The 15,660-nt window shown below is 35.7% G+C and overlaps 1 protein-coding gene across 7 annotated transcripts in view; it reads left to right on the top strand.

The window, feature by feature from the left end:
• Positions 1 to 11,325, top strand: part of BCLAF1 (BCL2 associated transcription factor 1) — a 29,911-nt gene extending 18,586 nt beyond the window's left edge. For 4 of the 7 annotated variants that reach the window (XM_087444161.1, XM_014781260.2, XM_004422352.3 and 1 more), the window contains 4 exons: positions 1,105 to 1,285; positions 2,398 to 2,544; positions 8,102 to 8,314; positions 8,447 to 11,325. In XM_087444161.1, coding sequence (XP_087300287.1) covers positions 1,105 to 1,285; positions 2,398 to 2,544; positions 8,102 to 8,314; positions 8,447 to 8,452 — 547 coding nt within the window. In that variant the 3' untranslated portion in view covers positions 8,453 to 11,325. Of the gene's footprint in view, positions 1 to 130; positions 294 to 1,104; positions 1,286 to 2,397; positions 2,545 to 8,101; positions 8,315 to 8,446 lie in introns of those variants that run through there. The other 3 variants (XM_014781262.2, XM_014781261.2, XR_015555280.1) reach the window with 2 other exon arrangements.
• The last annotated feature ends 4,335 nt before the right edge of the window (positions 11,326 to 15,660 follow it).

The raw sequence follows: 15,660 nt of genomic DNA, 5'->3' as shown, positions 1-15,660 counted from the left end.
ATTGTTAAAACTGTCTGAGTTAGGTTTTAGCTTCTAATTAGCCTTTAATAATTGTCAGCTTAATTGCTTTCAATTTTGACTGTGTAATCGAATGTTTAAATTTAAACAATTAAAATTATTTGTTTTACAGCAAAAATGTATTTGTCTTTTACACGGCTTATGGTGGATGAGGACAAAAACTTTGGAATAGCAAGCTAACACTGAAAAAAAAAATGACAAATTAATGTGTCCTATTATCCAGGCTACATCAGGAGGTTGGACTTCAATGCAGTGCATTTCTAGAAACAGTTTGTGTAAGAACTTTGGTTCGTTATGCTTGATTCCGCACTTTTTCAACTCATAACACCCAGAGTACAAGAATTTTGAACTGATAACTAGTGGTTTAACATGGGAGAGATGGGGGGAGGAAGGACTAGTTTTTATGAAATAGCAATGTGTATTAGTCTTTCAAAGTAATGTTTCCATGGATACTGTTAGCAGTGGTAAGAGTTACCGCAGGTATGACCTTTTTGGGTGTTGAATTAGAATCATGTAAAATTGATCATCATAGAGTCAAATAAATAATAGGAATGCTAAGTATCATAGAGAATCGTTTTTCTTGCTATTCATTATGTAAATGGTGGATTTTACTTGTGTTTTTTTATTTATGACTGGTATTTGTAATGTCATATGGTTTTTATTTCTATAATGGAGTTATGGCCCAAACCATATCAACTGTTCTCACCCAGGGTGTACAAACTGCAGTCATTTTGATACTTGCCTTAAGAACATTCTTACTTTTTCCTACTCTTCTTTTTCTTTCCTTAAAATAACAAAAAAACAAGTTAGAAATATTGAAGAACTAAACCTTATTCTTGAAGTTTCCAGACTTCTAGTTTCTAACTGGCAGGCCACAGCCTGTTTTTCAGTAGTGACGTAAAACAAATATTGAAGGAGAATGGACACAGACTGTGTCAAAGTTTAACACCCAATCATTTTAGTTACGTAATAATTTTAATAGGGGATAGTTTTTTGACTTGAAAAATATCCCTCTTATTATAAGATACAACAAAGTTTTTATCTTTTTAAAAATAGCACATATTTTGTTCTTTGTTTATTTTACAGTAAACATAAAAGTAGAGAGCAAGATCATTCTCGATCTTCATCCTCTTCAGCTTCACCTTCTTCTCCCAGCTCTCGAGAAGAAAAGGAGAGTAAGAAGGAAAGAGAAGAAGAATTTAAAACTCACCATGAACTGAAGGAATACTCTGGCTTTGCAGGAGTTAGCCGACCACGAGGAACCTTTGTAAGTAATAAAATTGTCTTTGATCATTTGATAGGATTTTACCTTAGAGTACAGTACATAAGAAGGAAAGTAAAATATATGATTTAGACGTTGTTTGTTACGTGAGTCATTACTCCTATAGTCAGAATTAGTCTTAAAAAATGAAATGGTATTTGAAGTATCATCTTCATTAAGAAATGCCATTTAGCAGGAGGGAGGAGTGGCTGGAGCTGGGATAATGCTTTCTTTGTACACAGAGTGAAAAAAATGTTTTAGCCTGATTTAAAAAAAAATAAGATGCCATGTTGAGATCTAGAAGCATCTATATAAACTAGATACTTTTCTTAACTTTAGGATCAGTAACTGTACATAGTGCTTACAGATGCAAGAGTCAAGGAAAGTTATTGATTGAGATCTATTTCTTTAATCACTTAGTTTTTGAAAAGATATTTTAAAACATTAAAAAAATTCACATGTTCATCTCTGTATTACAGCTATTTTCATTTTTGCCTATTTTCTTCAAGTCCTTATTTATATGTGAATCATAGAAATCATATAACTTATCTTTTTATTCTACATAGCATACACATTATCCCCATGTTTCCATAAATTTGATATAGTTATTATTTTAATGACTTCAGAGTAGTGCATCTTCTTGACTCTTTTAATTTCTAGATTCAGATTCCTACGTTGGGCGACTATCCAGTTGGTTATTAGTAGGGTTCATTGATTAGATAACTTGGAAAAGAGAAGAGCTTTGCTTATATGGTGGTAGGTATAGTTGAGCACTTGGGGCCCCTATGATAACTAAGAGGAATTAGACAACTCTTTGGGCTAGTAAAAGGGAAAAAACCATATGATTATTTTAAAATATTAGTTCAGGTCATGAAAGTGCAATAGTCTAACACTTAGGTTGACTGTGCATTTCTTTTTAACTTACTCAACTTTCAGTAAGCAGAATTTTTTGCTGATGATATAAAATGGCCATCCTTTCCATCCTCAGTGGCTATGAAATTGAGATTTAGGAAGGAAATTAGGGAATGTGTGTTTTGTTACTGCAGTAAAATTCAAGTTTGCATGTAACTAAATACCTTTTTATTGCATTACTAAACAACTTTGTTAATGTTAATCAGTTTCGAATTAGAGGCAGAGGAAGAGCCAGAGGAGTTTTTGCTGGGACAAATACTGGTCCAAACAACTCAAATACTACTTTTCAAAAGAGACCGAAGGAAGAGGAATGGGATCCAGAATATACCCCAAAGAGCAAGAAGTACTTCTTGGTGGGTGTTAGAAATCTGTGTTTATTTGGTTTGCGTTAATTTTCAAAGCATACTGGGCACATACATTTTGAGTACAGGTATCCACTCTTATGAGAACATTCACCATAATGCGGGAAACCTTTTTAAAAACTCATTATCTAGATGATTTGAAGTCTTGAAAATGTGAGTCCCTTTAGTCCTGTTTGCACTTAATTGACATCACCTATGGGCTGATCAGGGTAAACTAAAAATATACCTGATGTGATAGCCACATTCAGAGAACAACATTAACGTTTCCTATCTGTCTGTAAGATAGTGAAAGATGTAGAAACTTCTCATTAAGATTTGCCTTCCATCATCACAGCTATATTTGAAAATGAAAGATGAGAAGAATTCTTCCACAGTATATGTAACTAGGGATCTCAGGGAGGCTGTTGACTTTCATTGGAGTAAAAGGAAGATGAAAAATAACATTGTGGGAAAGTTGCTGGATACACTAATTTGATGCTTTTCCCTCTGAAATAGTTTTCTAAGGGATGAAGCTGGAGGAGGAGGGTCCTGAAAAATTCTCTAGGTAATGATGGAAATTTCCTACAGTTTGGCATGGCGGAAAAGGGTCTACCCTGCATTATAGACAGAGACTTAAGAAAATATCCAAACTATCACCAGAAGTATTCATTTTTGTCATAGCTTCTCAGAGAAGTTGTTTCAGAGGCTAGTTTTGAGAGCTGGTTGTTTTGTTGAAACAAGATGGAAAGTAGTAGATTTTCAGAATTGTGTCTTTCATTTGGCTTTTTATGAATATTTGAATAAACCTGAATGACCACAACATATTTGCTAACTTAGAGGATAGAGCTGTGTTCTGAAGTAGATCCATATTTTGTTTGGAGAATAGGCAACACAGTTGTTTCAAAAATTAATTTCAGAGTCTGGCCCAGTGGCATAGTGGTTAAGTTTGCATGCTCTGCTTCAGTGGCCTGGGCTTCACGGATCCTGATCCTGGGTGCTGACCTACACACCGCTCATCAAGCCATCTTGTGGCGGCATCCCACATACAAAATGGGGGAAGATTGGCATAGATCTTAGCTCAGCGACAGTCTTCCTCAAGCAAAAAGAGGAAGATCAACAACAGATGTTGGCTCAGGGCCAATCTTCCTAACCCCCCCCCCCCGGCCCCCCCCAGATTTCCATTTGTCTCTTTTTTGGGTACTTGAATGACCAAGACTCTGAAAAAGTTAAATTTTTGCAGAGCACATTATGCATAATGTTGGCTCAACATATGCCCCCTGAGGAGAAATTTATGATTGTTTGAGTTGCTTGAGTTGATAATTGAGAAAGTGAAAGGCATTTTATTCAATTATATAAAAGTTTGAAAGATCCATCTTTTTGATTTAAGAATTTATGTATTAACAGACTGCTGTTTATGCTAGGTACTAAGGAGGGAAACACAAATATGATGATTCCAGTTCTTGGCTTAGAGACCAGTAATGGGGAAACAAACATTCGAAAATACGTTTGGAGGATTTCCTCCAAAGGAAGGAAATGGTGGATTACTGCCAAGGAGAGAGTGATTAGGAGAGACTTTGTAGAGGAACTTGCCTTGAATCTTGAGCTTAAAAGATGGGCAGGTGTACTGTAGATAGCAGAAGGAGTGAAACATCCTGATGTAGAGAACTCCTGTACTCAGATGGCTAGATGGTGGTGTAATTTGGGGAAAACTAAGAATAAGTAGGAGCCAAGTTGTAGAAGGCCATAATACTTTAATAAATTTGGATTTTAAGCAGATTTTAGAAAAACCATGGTTGTGAGAACAGATGTATCTGAGAGATATTGAGTATCTGAACTAAGAGGCTAGATCTCAAAAGTTAAGAAAGTAACATTTATGAGGACTTATTCAGGGACCCACTAGTTAGATGTTGGTAGTGAGAAGAAGGAATTTCTCTAAGACGGGGAATACAGGGGAAAGAAGCCCATTTGAGGCGAAGATTAAGTTCTGTTCTTGAAGTCCCTGGGAGAAATAAAGTGGAGATGTGCAATGGATAGTTGCTAATGCAGATCTAGAGAGAGAAAAGAAAAAATCTAGGAGCCATCCTCTTACAGGTCATAATTAAAGCCATGATGAGATCACCCAGTCATAAGAGAAGAGATTAAAAGGCCAACGTTTCAAAGATGGGGTGAGGAGTGAGTGATAGGAACAGTGCCAGACACTAGACCAAATGTGAAGGGTCAGAAAGCTAAGAGGGAAGTGATGAGAAGTGAACAAGGAGAGATTAATTGTTTGGAACTTTTCCCGTTTTACAAATATTTAATTTAGGCTAGATCTTCATCTTTCTATGGCATTCTTTCAGAATCTTTGGATTCTTTCAGAATCAAAGCTTTTCACCTTTAATTGGGACATAATCATTTTAGGTTGGCCTATAATTAGGCAGTAGTTTTACTAATCAAAAAGAGGGTTTTATTTTAAGAATTCAGCCTGTTGTAAGTAGCAGTAACATTTTGTATGTTGCTGTTCTGGGTTATATTTAAAAATCTTTGTTTCTGTGTAAGATATACATGTGCATTTGTCACAGACTAATGTTGACTAGATACGAATTTAACACAATACATTTTTTCTTATAAATCAGTTCCCAAAGTTATTTTAGTTCTTAATGAGCTATTGAAATGACAACTTTGGTTTTTACATGGATATTTAAATTTAAAAGATTTTGCACATTCTGTAAAGATATTTTCAGACAGCTAGGTTGAATAGAAATATAAACAAAAATATAATTCAGAAGAAATGAAATTGAATAGTCATTCCCCTAGGTTCTTTCAGAATTATTGACCAGCATGGAAATTTTGCCCATATTAATGAAACATTAATACTTAGTGATGTAATAGGTAACATTTATTGAGCATATGTACTATGCTAGGCACCATGTTAAGTGTTTTACCTGTATTAACTTATTTCATGCTTATTTGAGGTGGGGCCATTACTTTTACAGATGGAAAACTGAGGTACAGAGATTGAGTAGCTTGACCAAAGTTACATGCCTACTAGGAGTAAGGTCAGTGTTGGAACACACACATTGGGCTCCAGAGCCAGGGTTCTGAAGGCACCATATCATTCTTCCAACAATATTGAGTAATAGTAACATTTATTGCATTCTCTTCTGAAATTTTCTGTCTTAAAACTTGGGTCTATACAAAGATATGGTAATGTTTTTAGTAAGTCCTCCAGGAAAGGTAATAGTCTTAGAACCTGAAATTCTCTGGAGGGGTGAGTATATGAAGAGTTGGAGCAAGTGGGGAAGTATTGAAGTGGGCAGATGCTCAGTGTTGAGTTGATGTTGTCTGAAGAAGAGAAAATCTCTAGTGGGGAAGGGGCTTCGGCCTTGGAGTTCTAATAAATTAACCCTTTGAAACTTCATCATCTTATGGAGAAGAGATGAGAGGATTCAGAAGATCTTGGTTCTGATATGGTCTCTTTTGTTAAGATGTTTTTGGCTGTGTGTTATAATTTTTAAAAATTACTTACTTCACAGATAAAGGGCCAGAAAAGTTTGGTATTTATAAGACTAAAATCTTGGATGAGAGAATTTGAGGATTAAGCATTAGTCTGCCTAGCATCAAAATGTCACTTAGGTAGCATCGAGGATACTCTCTGAAAAACACAGCCTAATCTTCTAGCTGCCATTTTCTTTACCTAGTTTCTGATGATTGTATATTTAAAAGTCATGGCTAGTGTAACTCCAGTGTCTAGCTTTGCTATTGCTTTGTCTATATCTGCTAACTCTTACCTGCATCATATGGCAATCATTTACTGCCACTAAGATACCTGGGAAGTGTATTCTGTGGGTGATGGGCATAAGGGGTAGTGGAAGGGACTAGCTCTGTGGCCTTGGGTAAGTTACTCAATTTCTCTGTGCCTCAGTTTCTTTACATCTAAAGTGGAATTAGTCAGTGTTTTACAGGGTTGTTGTGAGAAGTAGATGAGTAAATACATGGAAGGTGCTCAGAACAGTGCCTTACCCTTAGTAAGCACTGTATAAACATTATTATTACCACTGTTCACTGAATGTTTGTCAGACACTGGGCTAGGCACTTTTTACAGATCATCTGTTTTTCCTCAAGGCTATCGCCCTTGTTTAAAATGAGAAAGTAAAGTCACACAGTTTTTGTTAAGATTTAAACTCATGCCTCTGCTTCTTCCCACAAATCCATGGAATACTGTGTAAATACCACAAACAAAACAGACTGTGGAGTTGAGTGTGCTAATACCAAAGGAAGCCTGAAATTATATAATTGCATGGGCATCATTTTGAGTGGCACACATTTAAAATAGTTTATTTCGGGTTTATAATGAAACTTTCAGACATGGAAATTCACACTTTTGATAGTTCCTAAATTTGTTTTTTATGGAGTCGTGCCCACCTCTAGGTGTAGTGATCTTTCACTGGTTTGGTAAAGAGAGATTATTAGAAATTGGTAAGTGCTCTTTCATATAGTCTGTTAATTACATGCGTAACCGAGCTTTTCAAGTCATGCAGGAGGGTGATTTCTATTATGAATATGCACAAAGGCACATTCTGTGTTTGGAAAAAGGTGCTCGTGTATCACATAATATTTGAAGAAAGGTTAATGACTTTTGCAGAGTTGATCAGTACCAGTACTCCATAGGTTTTGCAACATTGTTTGCATTGTGCCTGTTGTCTTTTAAAGGGGCATCATTTTGCCTAATTTCCCATTTTTGTAGGTGACAAACTTAAGAGCTTAAGTTTGAGGAGGGCAGCAGTTAATTAAATTACATTGGAGGAGAACTTGGGCTTTTCGTTTTGGGATGTAATGCTCATCTGCTTATCCACTAAGTCAAGTACTTTTCAGTTTTGCAGGTTGTTTTGATTAATGGAACAGTTTGTAATTTGGGGAACATATGTATTTGGATACAGTTAATGAAAAATTAAAATTGGAATGTAATAGCTGCTGTACTTGAGGTTGGTGAAGAAGAAATAAGTGAGGTATTACTCTAGGGAGCATTTGGCATGTGAGATTGATATGTAGTATACACAGATTTAGATTTAAATCAGTAGGATTTTAAAATCTGTTCTTACATGTAAGGCATAATTCATACCACCTGTTTTACTTAGTAAGTGTTATTGATGATATTCTATTGACATTTATGACTTTGCCACATCTTTATGACTAAGGTAATTTTTTGGGGAAGAATATTGGTTAGTTTATCTTATTTGCATGCAGTGTAATAACAAGTGGACTTAGATTGAAATAATAATGAAAAGCAAAAAGTCAAAATTTTGAAAATTGGCAGTAATTTAGTAGTTGAGATTCTCCAAAATATTGTCTGGGCAGCTCTCAGTGCTTGGGTTACTGAACAGTAAGATCTAATTATTTGCTTTGAAAATGGAGTATATTTTCGTTGAAAAGTTCAGTTTATTGGTTTTGTTTTATTGTGTTTTAGAACATTAGCAATCTCATATATGCAGTCTTCAGAAGATTTATACCATGTCTTATGATTGGGAATATAATCATCTCCCTTACAAGAAAGACATTTCAGTGATGATTGTTTCTAACCTTTCTGTAGCATGATGACAGAGATGATGGTGTGGATTATTGGGCCAAAAGAGGAAGAGGTCGTGGTACTTTTCAACGTGGCAGAGGGCGCTTTAACTTCAAAAAATCAGGTAGCAGTCCAAAATGGACTCATGACAAATACCAAGGGGACGGCATTGTTGAAGATGAAGAAGAGACCATGGAAAATAATGAAGAAAAGAAGGACAGACGCAAAGAAGAAAAGGTAGAAAATTTCAGCTTGTTAGTGATTCTAACATTTTCTTGCATATTAACTTTTTTTAGGAACAATGATTATTATGGATCGTTTTCACTCTTCACATCTTTGCTAATCTTTATTTTTCCCTGTTTTTTTTAGGAATAGTAAATCTGAAGTGAGATTGCAACAGAGAGCAGAACTTACACCCACCATTTTTTACCTGATTTTTGTTTTCAAATAAGAATGTAAGCATTTTACTTCAATTTTACTGTTTGCAAGTAGTCTATAGAAATTGTTTTAAGTCTTCAAATATCTTGAAAAATAGTAGACTGTATGTTGAAAATCGTACTGAATAAAGTAGAAAATTGTTACGTACCATATTTGTAACTATCAACTTTTAAAAAAAATACTTTTACTGTTTTTGTTACATGCATTGTAATTCTGCTTTGTCTATAAGATATGGTCAAGTACAGCTCTGTGAAAGTTCTGATTCTCTTCCCTCCTTGTTTATTACTGTTTATTCTGAAGTACACGGTAGCTCTGCATACAAATCCCTGAACAGAAGTTGTTTATAGAGACCACACTAATTATTTTAGTTGTATACATCTGCTTAACATTTTCCTTAATTCAAACACACTACATTGTAGGGTGACTAATTTTTGAAGTGTACCACAGAAAAAGTTGTTCCGTTGGTAAACTAAGCTAGTTTAACACTTCAGCAAATCTTTAAGAAGAAAAAAAGCTTCACCAATAGCTAAAAAGTACAAGCTATTAAAAGTTAGATTGAAAAGTATATACTTGAGTTTTTTTTTTTTTTTTTTTTAAACTGAAAGCAAGCAGTGGCCTATAAAAACCATTCTTAGGAGCCTTTACTATTTGGGGTCAAAATTCAGTGTTCTTTTTCTATTCTTATTTGAAAGTTTGAGTCATGGTCTTAGATATCGGCTATTCTTTGAAAGAGGAAACTGGAATGTCATAATACTGCAAATAAAAGCCCCATTCCGACTGAACGTCTTATTTTTCAATGAACAAAACCTGTAATCCTGGTGTTGGTATGGAAGAGGATTATCCTGCAGAATAACCTGATAGATTAGAAAGATGTACCTGATGTCATATCTTACATATTTATTTGAGCTTTTGGACCGCTGACGCATTAGGTTGTAGGTTAACCATAAGGAAAAATGGGCAATTGGAACATACTGTTCGTTTGTAGTGTTTTAAGTAACCTGTTTTTCAAATGTCATCAATAAAAAGTTTTGACAGGAAGTTTGTTGCAGCATTGATCTAATTTCATTTTTATTTTTTTCCCTATTTCAGTTGCAGTTTATAAAATGGCTTTTTGTTTTTCTTCTTAAGGGTCCTATTTTTCAGGTAGATAATGTTTCAAATGTAAATTACCTTTATGTTTATGCTGATAGCTCTTAAAGGAATGAAAATCCAAAATAGTGAATTTCAGTGTGAAGTCTGTCTGCGTTATGAGCACAACTTTTGTCAGATTCCATTTGTTAATTCAGTAACCGAATTGTTTGTATATGTTTGCATTAAAAGGAGATAATGCTTATTCTGTTAGTGTAAACTTTTAAAGATCTTAAATGTATGGCTCTTTCATCCTCACCTGATGATTTGCAATGCTTCTAACACCTTGATTAGCCGGGGGCATTTGCCAAAAGCTACAGGGGGGAAAAATGAAAACAAAACACAGTATATGTGATGTTTATGGCCCTAAGATCCTTAGTATTGCATGGTTTTTCTTATTAATTTTGTCTTTTTGAAACTGTTAGAGCAGGGGAAATACTGTCATAGCAGGCGTGTGTTGCATTAATTGGAACATAACTAATCTTCTGGTCAGGATAATACTTAACATGATAAAGCAACTTGGATTCGATGTCCAATATAGGAGAATTTTCATGACCACTTTATTTTATATGAATAAATGTAGCTTTTTTTTTTTTTTTTTGTGAGGAGATCAGCCCTGTGCTAACATCCGCCAATCCTCCTCTTTTTTTGCTGAGGAAGACGGCCCTGGGCTAACATCTGTGCGCATCTTCGTCCACTTTATATGGGACGCCGCCACAGCATGGCTTGCCAAGCAGTGCGTCGGTGCGCGCCCGGGATCCGAACCAGCGAACCCCGGGCCGCCGCAGTGGAGCGCGCGCACTTAACCGCTTGCGCCACCGGGCTGGCCCCTAGCTTTTATTTTAACAGTTATTATTTGGCTAGACACTGAATCTCTCTATGCATGACTATAAATGTGCAGTTCTGCTTTTTCACTTAAGATAATAGGAAAAAGGGAATTTGCTGAGAAATTATTTAATAGGGAGTAGGAATAAAGCTACCAAGTCCTATCAGCAGGTTATATTTTAAGTGCAAATGCTTTGCTTTAACTCAGATACTTACATGATTTGGTTACTTTTATTCTCTTAAACAAAATTGGGGAAAGAGTATCATACCTGAATATAGTAGGAAGGGTGATTGTGAGAACTCTGCAATAGAATGCTATTGTGGATGTTAGGTTTTTCAGAGGCAAGCATATCAAAAGTAGCCTGTGTGTATTTTTTTAAACCACAGTTAATACTCCACACTTCGTGACATGTTATAAAAGCTGAATGGTTCCTCTTGGTGAGGATATTTGTTTACAAGTGCCAGAAAATAATACCTCTTTGATACCTGTACTAACAGACTTCCTTTTGCCTAGAGAAGGAAAATAAAAATGAACCAAAGGATATTTCCAGAAAGGATTAAGAAAGCTGTTTAAGAAGGCCATGACTCAGTCTTGATGTGTGTATACCTTTCAACATCCTAGGAGTTATAGTATAAAAACAAAACATGTTTTTCCAGTTGCAGCCTGCTTTAAGGAATTACTCTTGTTCCTCTTGTCACAGTTAAGATCAAGTGTTGGGAATTATAATTTGAGAAAAAATATTACCCAATAAGAATGAATGTAGATGGCTAAACGATTCTTACTCAGTGTGATGATGTATAATGCAACAGGGACTCTTGTAAATTGTCATATGCCAATAAAATGTCATAAGTGGTAATAGCTGTTGTTTGTTTACCTGATTTTGAGACTATTTTTCTGTCTGTTCTATATAACTGATTGCTCTGGCCTATTTCTAGATTTTAGAGTACCAACTCGTGTTAGGAAGATGACTGGTGTGGTGTGGCTTTTTGAGGGGTTGATAAATACTTTATAAAACTCCTTAAACCCCTATTTACTGTTTTTTCTTATTTCCCCTGGGAAAATGGGAAATTTTACAGTGGATAATTCTTTTTTTTTTTTTTTTTAGATTTTATTTATTTATTTTTTCCCTCCAAAGCCCCAGTAGATAGTTGTATGTCATAGCTGCACATCCTTCTAGTTGCTGTATGTGGGACGCGGCCTCAGCATGGCCGGAGAAGCGGTGCGTCAGTGCGCGCCCGGGATCCGAACCCGGGCCGCCAGCAGCGGAGCACACACACTTAACCGCTAAGCCACAGGGCCGGCCCACAGTGGACAATTCTAAGCTATTAGTAGAGAGTATAGGAATTCTAGATTTCTAGTCTAACTCTCCTGTTCTTATGTTAATACAGGAACTTATTAGCCATAATATTATGGTGGAGAATCAGCATTACTTCTCTTCCTTTCTAAAAACATAGTTAATAACGAAAGAGTTTTATTTTTTTAAGTTAGTCTGTGTTCACTTTAAGATCTGATGTAATTCTTACCCTCTTATAAGGTACTTGAAATATAAAGTGGGACATTCTGTCAACTTTAAACAGAAGTATTTTCACAGAAATTTGTGTGCTAAGACAAATACATTTTGAATAACACAAATGGCAAATTTTCCCTTTAAAAGTTTGTGAGAGAAATAAGAACTCTGTGTATGTATGCTTAGCTATACTGGGTAGTTTTAATGTTATATATGTTTCCTACATGGAAGTGTGCTATCTTTTATTAGGAACATTTATTTAACCTTTTTTTTTGAGTTTACATGTTGCTTTTCCTTTTCCTTTTTCTCTTTCTCTTTGGATTTCAACTGGAATCCCTTTGGGATATACTTTGTTTCCATACGGAACAATATTTCTTTCACATTTAGAAAGAGAAGTACAGAGACCTATCTCTATATGAGGTTGGAAAATAGGGAAGGCAAATGGAGAAATAAACTTCATTGTCATGGCTTGTATTTTGGCTAGACTCAGTCTCTGAGTAGTAGATCTGGTGCATCCCTTAACAAAATTTTAGAGTATTATTTGTTATATACATATAGAATATAGTTGAAACCATTCTCAAAGAGTTGAAACCATTATTGTTAAATCTGAATGTTGAGTCTAATTGTTGAGTTTATTGAGGTAGATATTAAAAATTAGTCTGTGTTACTAAAGTTAAGTGAAGTTTGTTGTTATTCAGAAGGTTTGTTATTACTCAGTTTCTTAAAATCCAGGAATATATGGAAATTATTGTTGTATTCCATTGTCTGACTTGCGAGCCTTACAGATTTATGAGCTGGACTTCTTGTTTGAGAAACAGTAATGATTAGTGTGCAAATGAAGCGAAGGTTGTACATTTAGTTAAGTGTGCAGGTTCTCTGTATATTATGTTACCTCGTTATACTTTAGCCTTTAAAAATAGATCCCACTGGTTCAAAAAGAGAAACGGTGTTAGGATAGCACTTCACCACCACTACTAGGAAAAAACTCAAATAATGTGTCTTAATTATGATCTATACATAAGAAAAATATTTTTCCTACAAACATTTTAGGTGTTTTACCAGTGAACTGATTTGCAGCACTCTTAAAATGTAGAAGATAATCTTGATACTTGCAAGTAGAAAAATGTAGAGCAAGTGCGTTTTAATGCTGTCTCTTATAAGAATCGGAATCCCATTTTTCTTCATACTAGTCTCTTGGGGTTGCCCAACTTCCTGATTCAATAATAATGAGCCTTTCTTAATAAAAGTAGATGGTAATAAGCACGCCCCTGCAGTTAGGTGACTTGAAAAGATTTACATTCACAGCAATGAACTGTGTATTTGGTGATGATCGTTTCTTGGTACTGTCATACTACAGTCATGCCTCGCTTAATGACAGGGAATGTGTTGTTAGGCTATTTCCTCACTGTGCAAACATCATAGAGTGTACTTAACAAATCTGGATGGTATAGCCTATTACACACTATGCTGTATGGTACTAATCTTAGGGACCACCATCATATATGTAGTTGGTAGTTGACCTAAACATTATGCAGCGCATGACTGCAATTGCAAATTTCATGGAATGTAAAGTTGCAAAAATAAAGAATACCACTCTCATCCTCCAGAATAGTAGTTTACTGGCTATCTTGTCTAGTGCTTGACTATGGAAGGTCATAATTTTTCTGTCTTATTTGTGTTAACAAGGGGAAATTATAATCTTTTTGTTAAGCTTCCAGGGTACTTCTAAGGCTGCCATGATGGGATTGTTAAATATGCTTTGAAATTTTTTTTTTAAAGAAGTTGAATATTATCATCAAATGTATGCATAAAAAGAGTTACAATACAGAATTTAACTGGTTAATGTCAGTATATAATTATCTTTTATGCATACATTTGGTGATGATATTCATCTTTCAAAAGCAGTCTCCTTTTCACCCCCATGCTACTGTGATTAAGATGCTCATCACTTGCCCCAGCTGCTGCAGTAGTCTCCTGTCTTAGACTCCTTGACCCTTAAATTTCATCCTTTAATTGCCATCTATGGGGTGTTTTTCAGTTGTAAAATTAATGTCATTTTTAAGCTAAAAACCCTTCGATGTCTTCCCATTGCCTAACCCTTTGTCGAGATGAACTATAGGAATTCCCTATGAGCTGCTTTTTGCCTTCTTGCTTATCCTACTCCTTGTTCACTTACCTATCCTAAAATCTTTGACCCTAGCAAAAAATTAGAAATTCCTCTTTTGTTCTCGCTGAATGCAGCACATTCTTTTAGGCTAGTAATGTACTCTATTTACATCTTCCTTTGCCAGAATAAATGTTTACCACTTAGCATTGTGCATTGCGTCTGGCATACATACTATAGGTGTGTAATAAATGCTCCTTGAGTGTATAAACAAAAGCATGATAACTTCATATGTATAGAAGTTTGATTGGTATAAGCCAGTTTATTTTATGGCTGTTGCTAAAACCTAATTCAAGCTAAGCTGCTTTAAAAATTGCTGAATAGGAGAGAGCTCAGATTGCAGTGAACAGGAGAGTTAGCTTGTTAATCTTTTTATACATTGTTTGAGTCAACTGGTGTGTGTGGTTTTGGCGTACCTTTTTTTTTTTTTTTTGTGAGGAAGATTAGCCCTGAGCTAACATACATGCCAATCCTCCTCTTTTTGCTGAGGAAGACTGGCCCTAACCTAACATCTATTGCCAGTCATCTTCCTTTTTTCCCCCTTTTTCTCCCCAAAGTCCCAGTAGATAGTTGTATGTCATAGTTGCACATCCTTCTAGTTGCTGTATGTGGGATGCGGCCTCAGCATGGCCGGACAAGCGGTGCGTCGGTGCGCGCCTGGGATCCGATCCTGGGCCACCAGTATCGGAGCGCGCGCACTTAACCGCTAAGCCACGGGGCTGGCGTGAATTACCATGTTTTTAAGAGAAAACGTTCAACTAATACATTTAAAGGAAGGGGAACCAGGAGCTTGAGGTGTGAAATCGTGTCGTGAATAATTGGAAAAGGTATGTTCACTATAGAAAAATGATGACTGAGAATGGGTTCTTGATAGCAGTCTTCAAGTATGTGAAGTGCTTTCCCTTAGAAGAGGCAATAGAGTCCAGTTAAAATCATATAGGACCAGGAAGGGCACTTGATATCGGCTTGTCCAACCTCATCATTTTAACACGTTTAGAGGACAGACCAGAGCCACTAGATAAAAATCATAGGTACGTAGACTTGTATCAATTCAGTGAGCTAACCTTTGGCAACTAGGTGTTGAAAAAGTGGAGTGGGCAGCTTCTGAACAGCAGGTTTCCTGCGTATGAGAGGAGTCGGGACAGCCGATAGCTCCCTGTCAGGACTGCTGTGCTTTTCTGCATTACGTATTCCAGATGAAGAGCTACATTTCACTTTCAAGTGCTTGCTTTATTGAGTTGGATGTTATCAACTGAAATTACCAGTGATAACTTAAAAAAAACTAAGTTGATTGCTATCACAACATTGAAAAAATGTAATAATGCAGCATTTCTTTTTAAGACTTCTGTCATATCCTTTATGACATAGGCCAAATCTTTGGGTGACAATTTGCTGTTAGCTGTAAGATAAAAATAAATTATTTGAAATTTTTATGAAGTAGAATTTTTTTATTCCTGTTATTTGGACCACGACAACTTTTGAAAATCGAGTTGATTATCACTAAAAATGACAAGGATTAA

Source organism: Ceratotherium simum, chromosome 19 (assembly GCF_057802395.1).
Source record: "Ceratotherium simum simum isolate JZ-2026a chromosome 19, ASM5780239v1, whole genome shotgun sequence".
NCBI lineage: Eukaryota > Metazoa > Chordata > Mammalia > Perissodactyla > Rhinocerotidae > Ceratotherium > Ceratotherium simum.
This window is presented reverse-complemented; position numbering and strand designations above follow the sequence as displayed.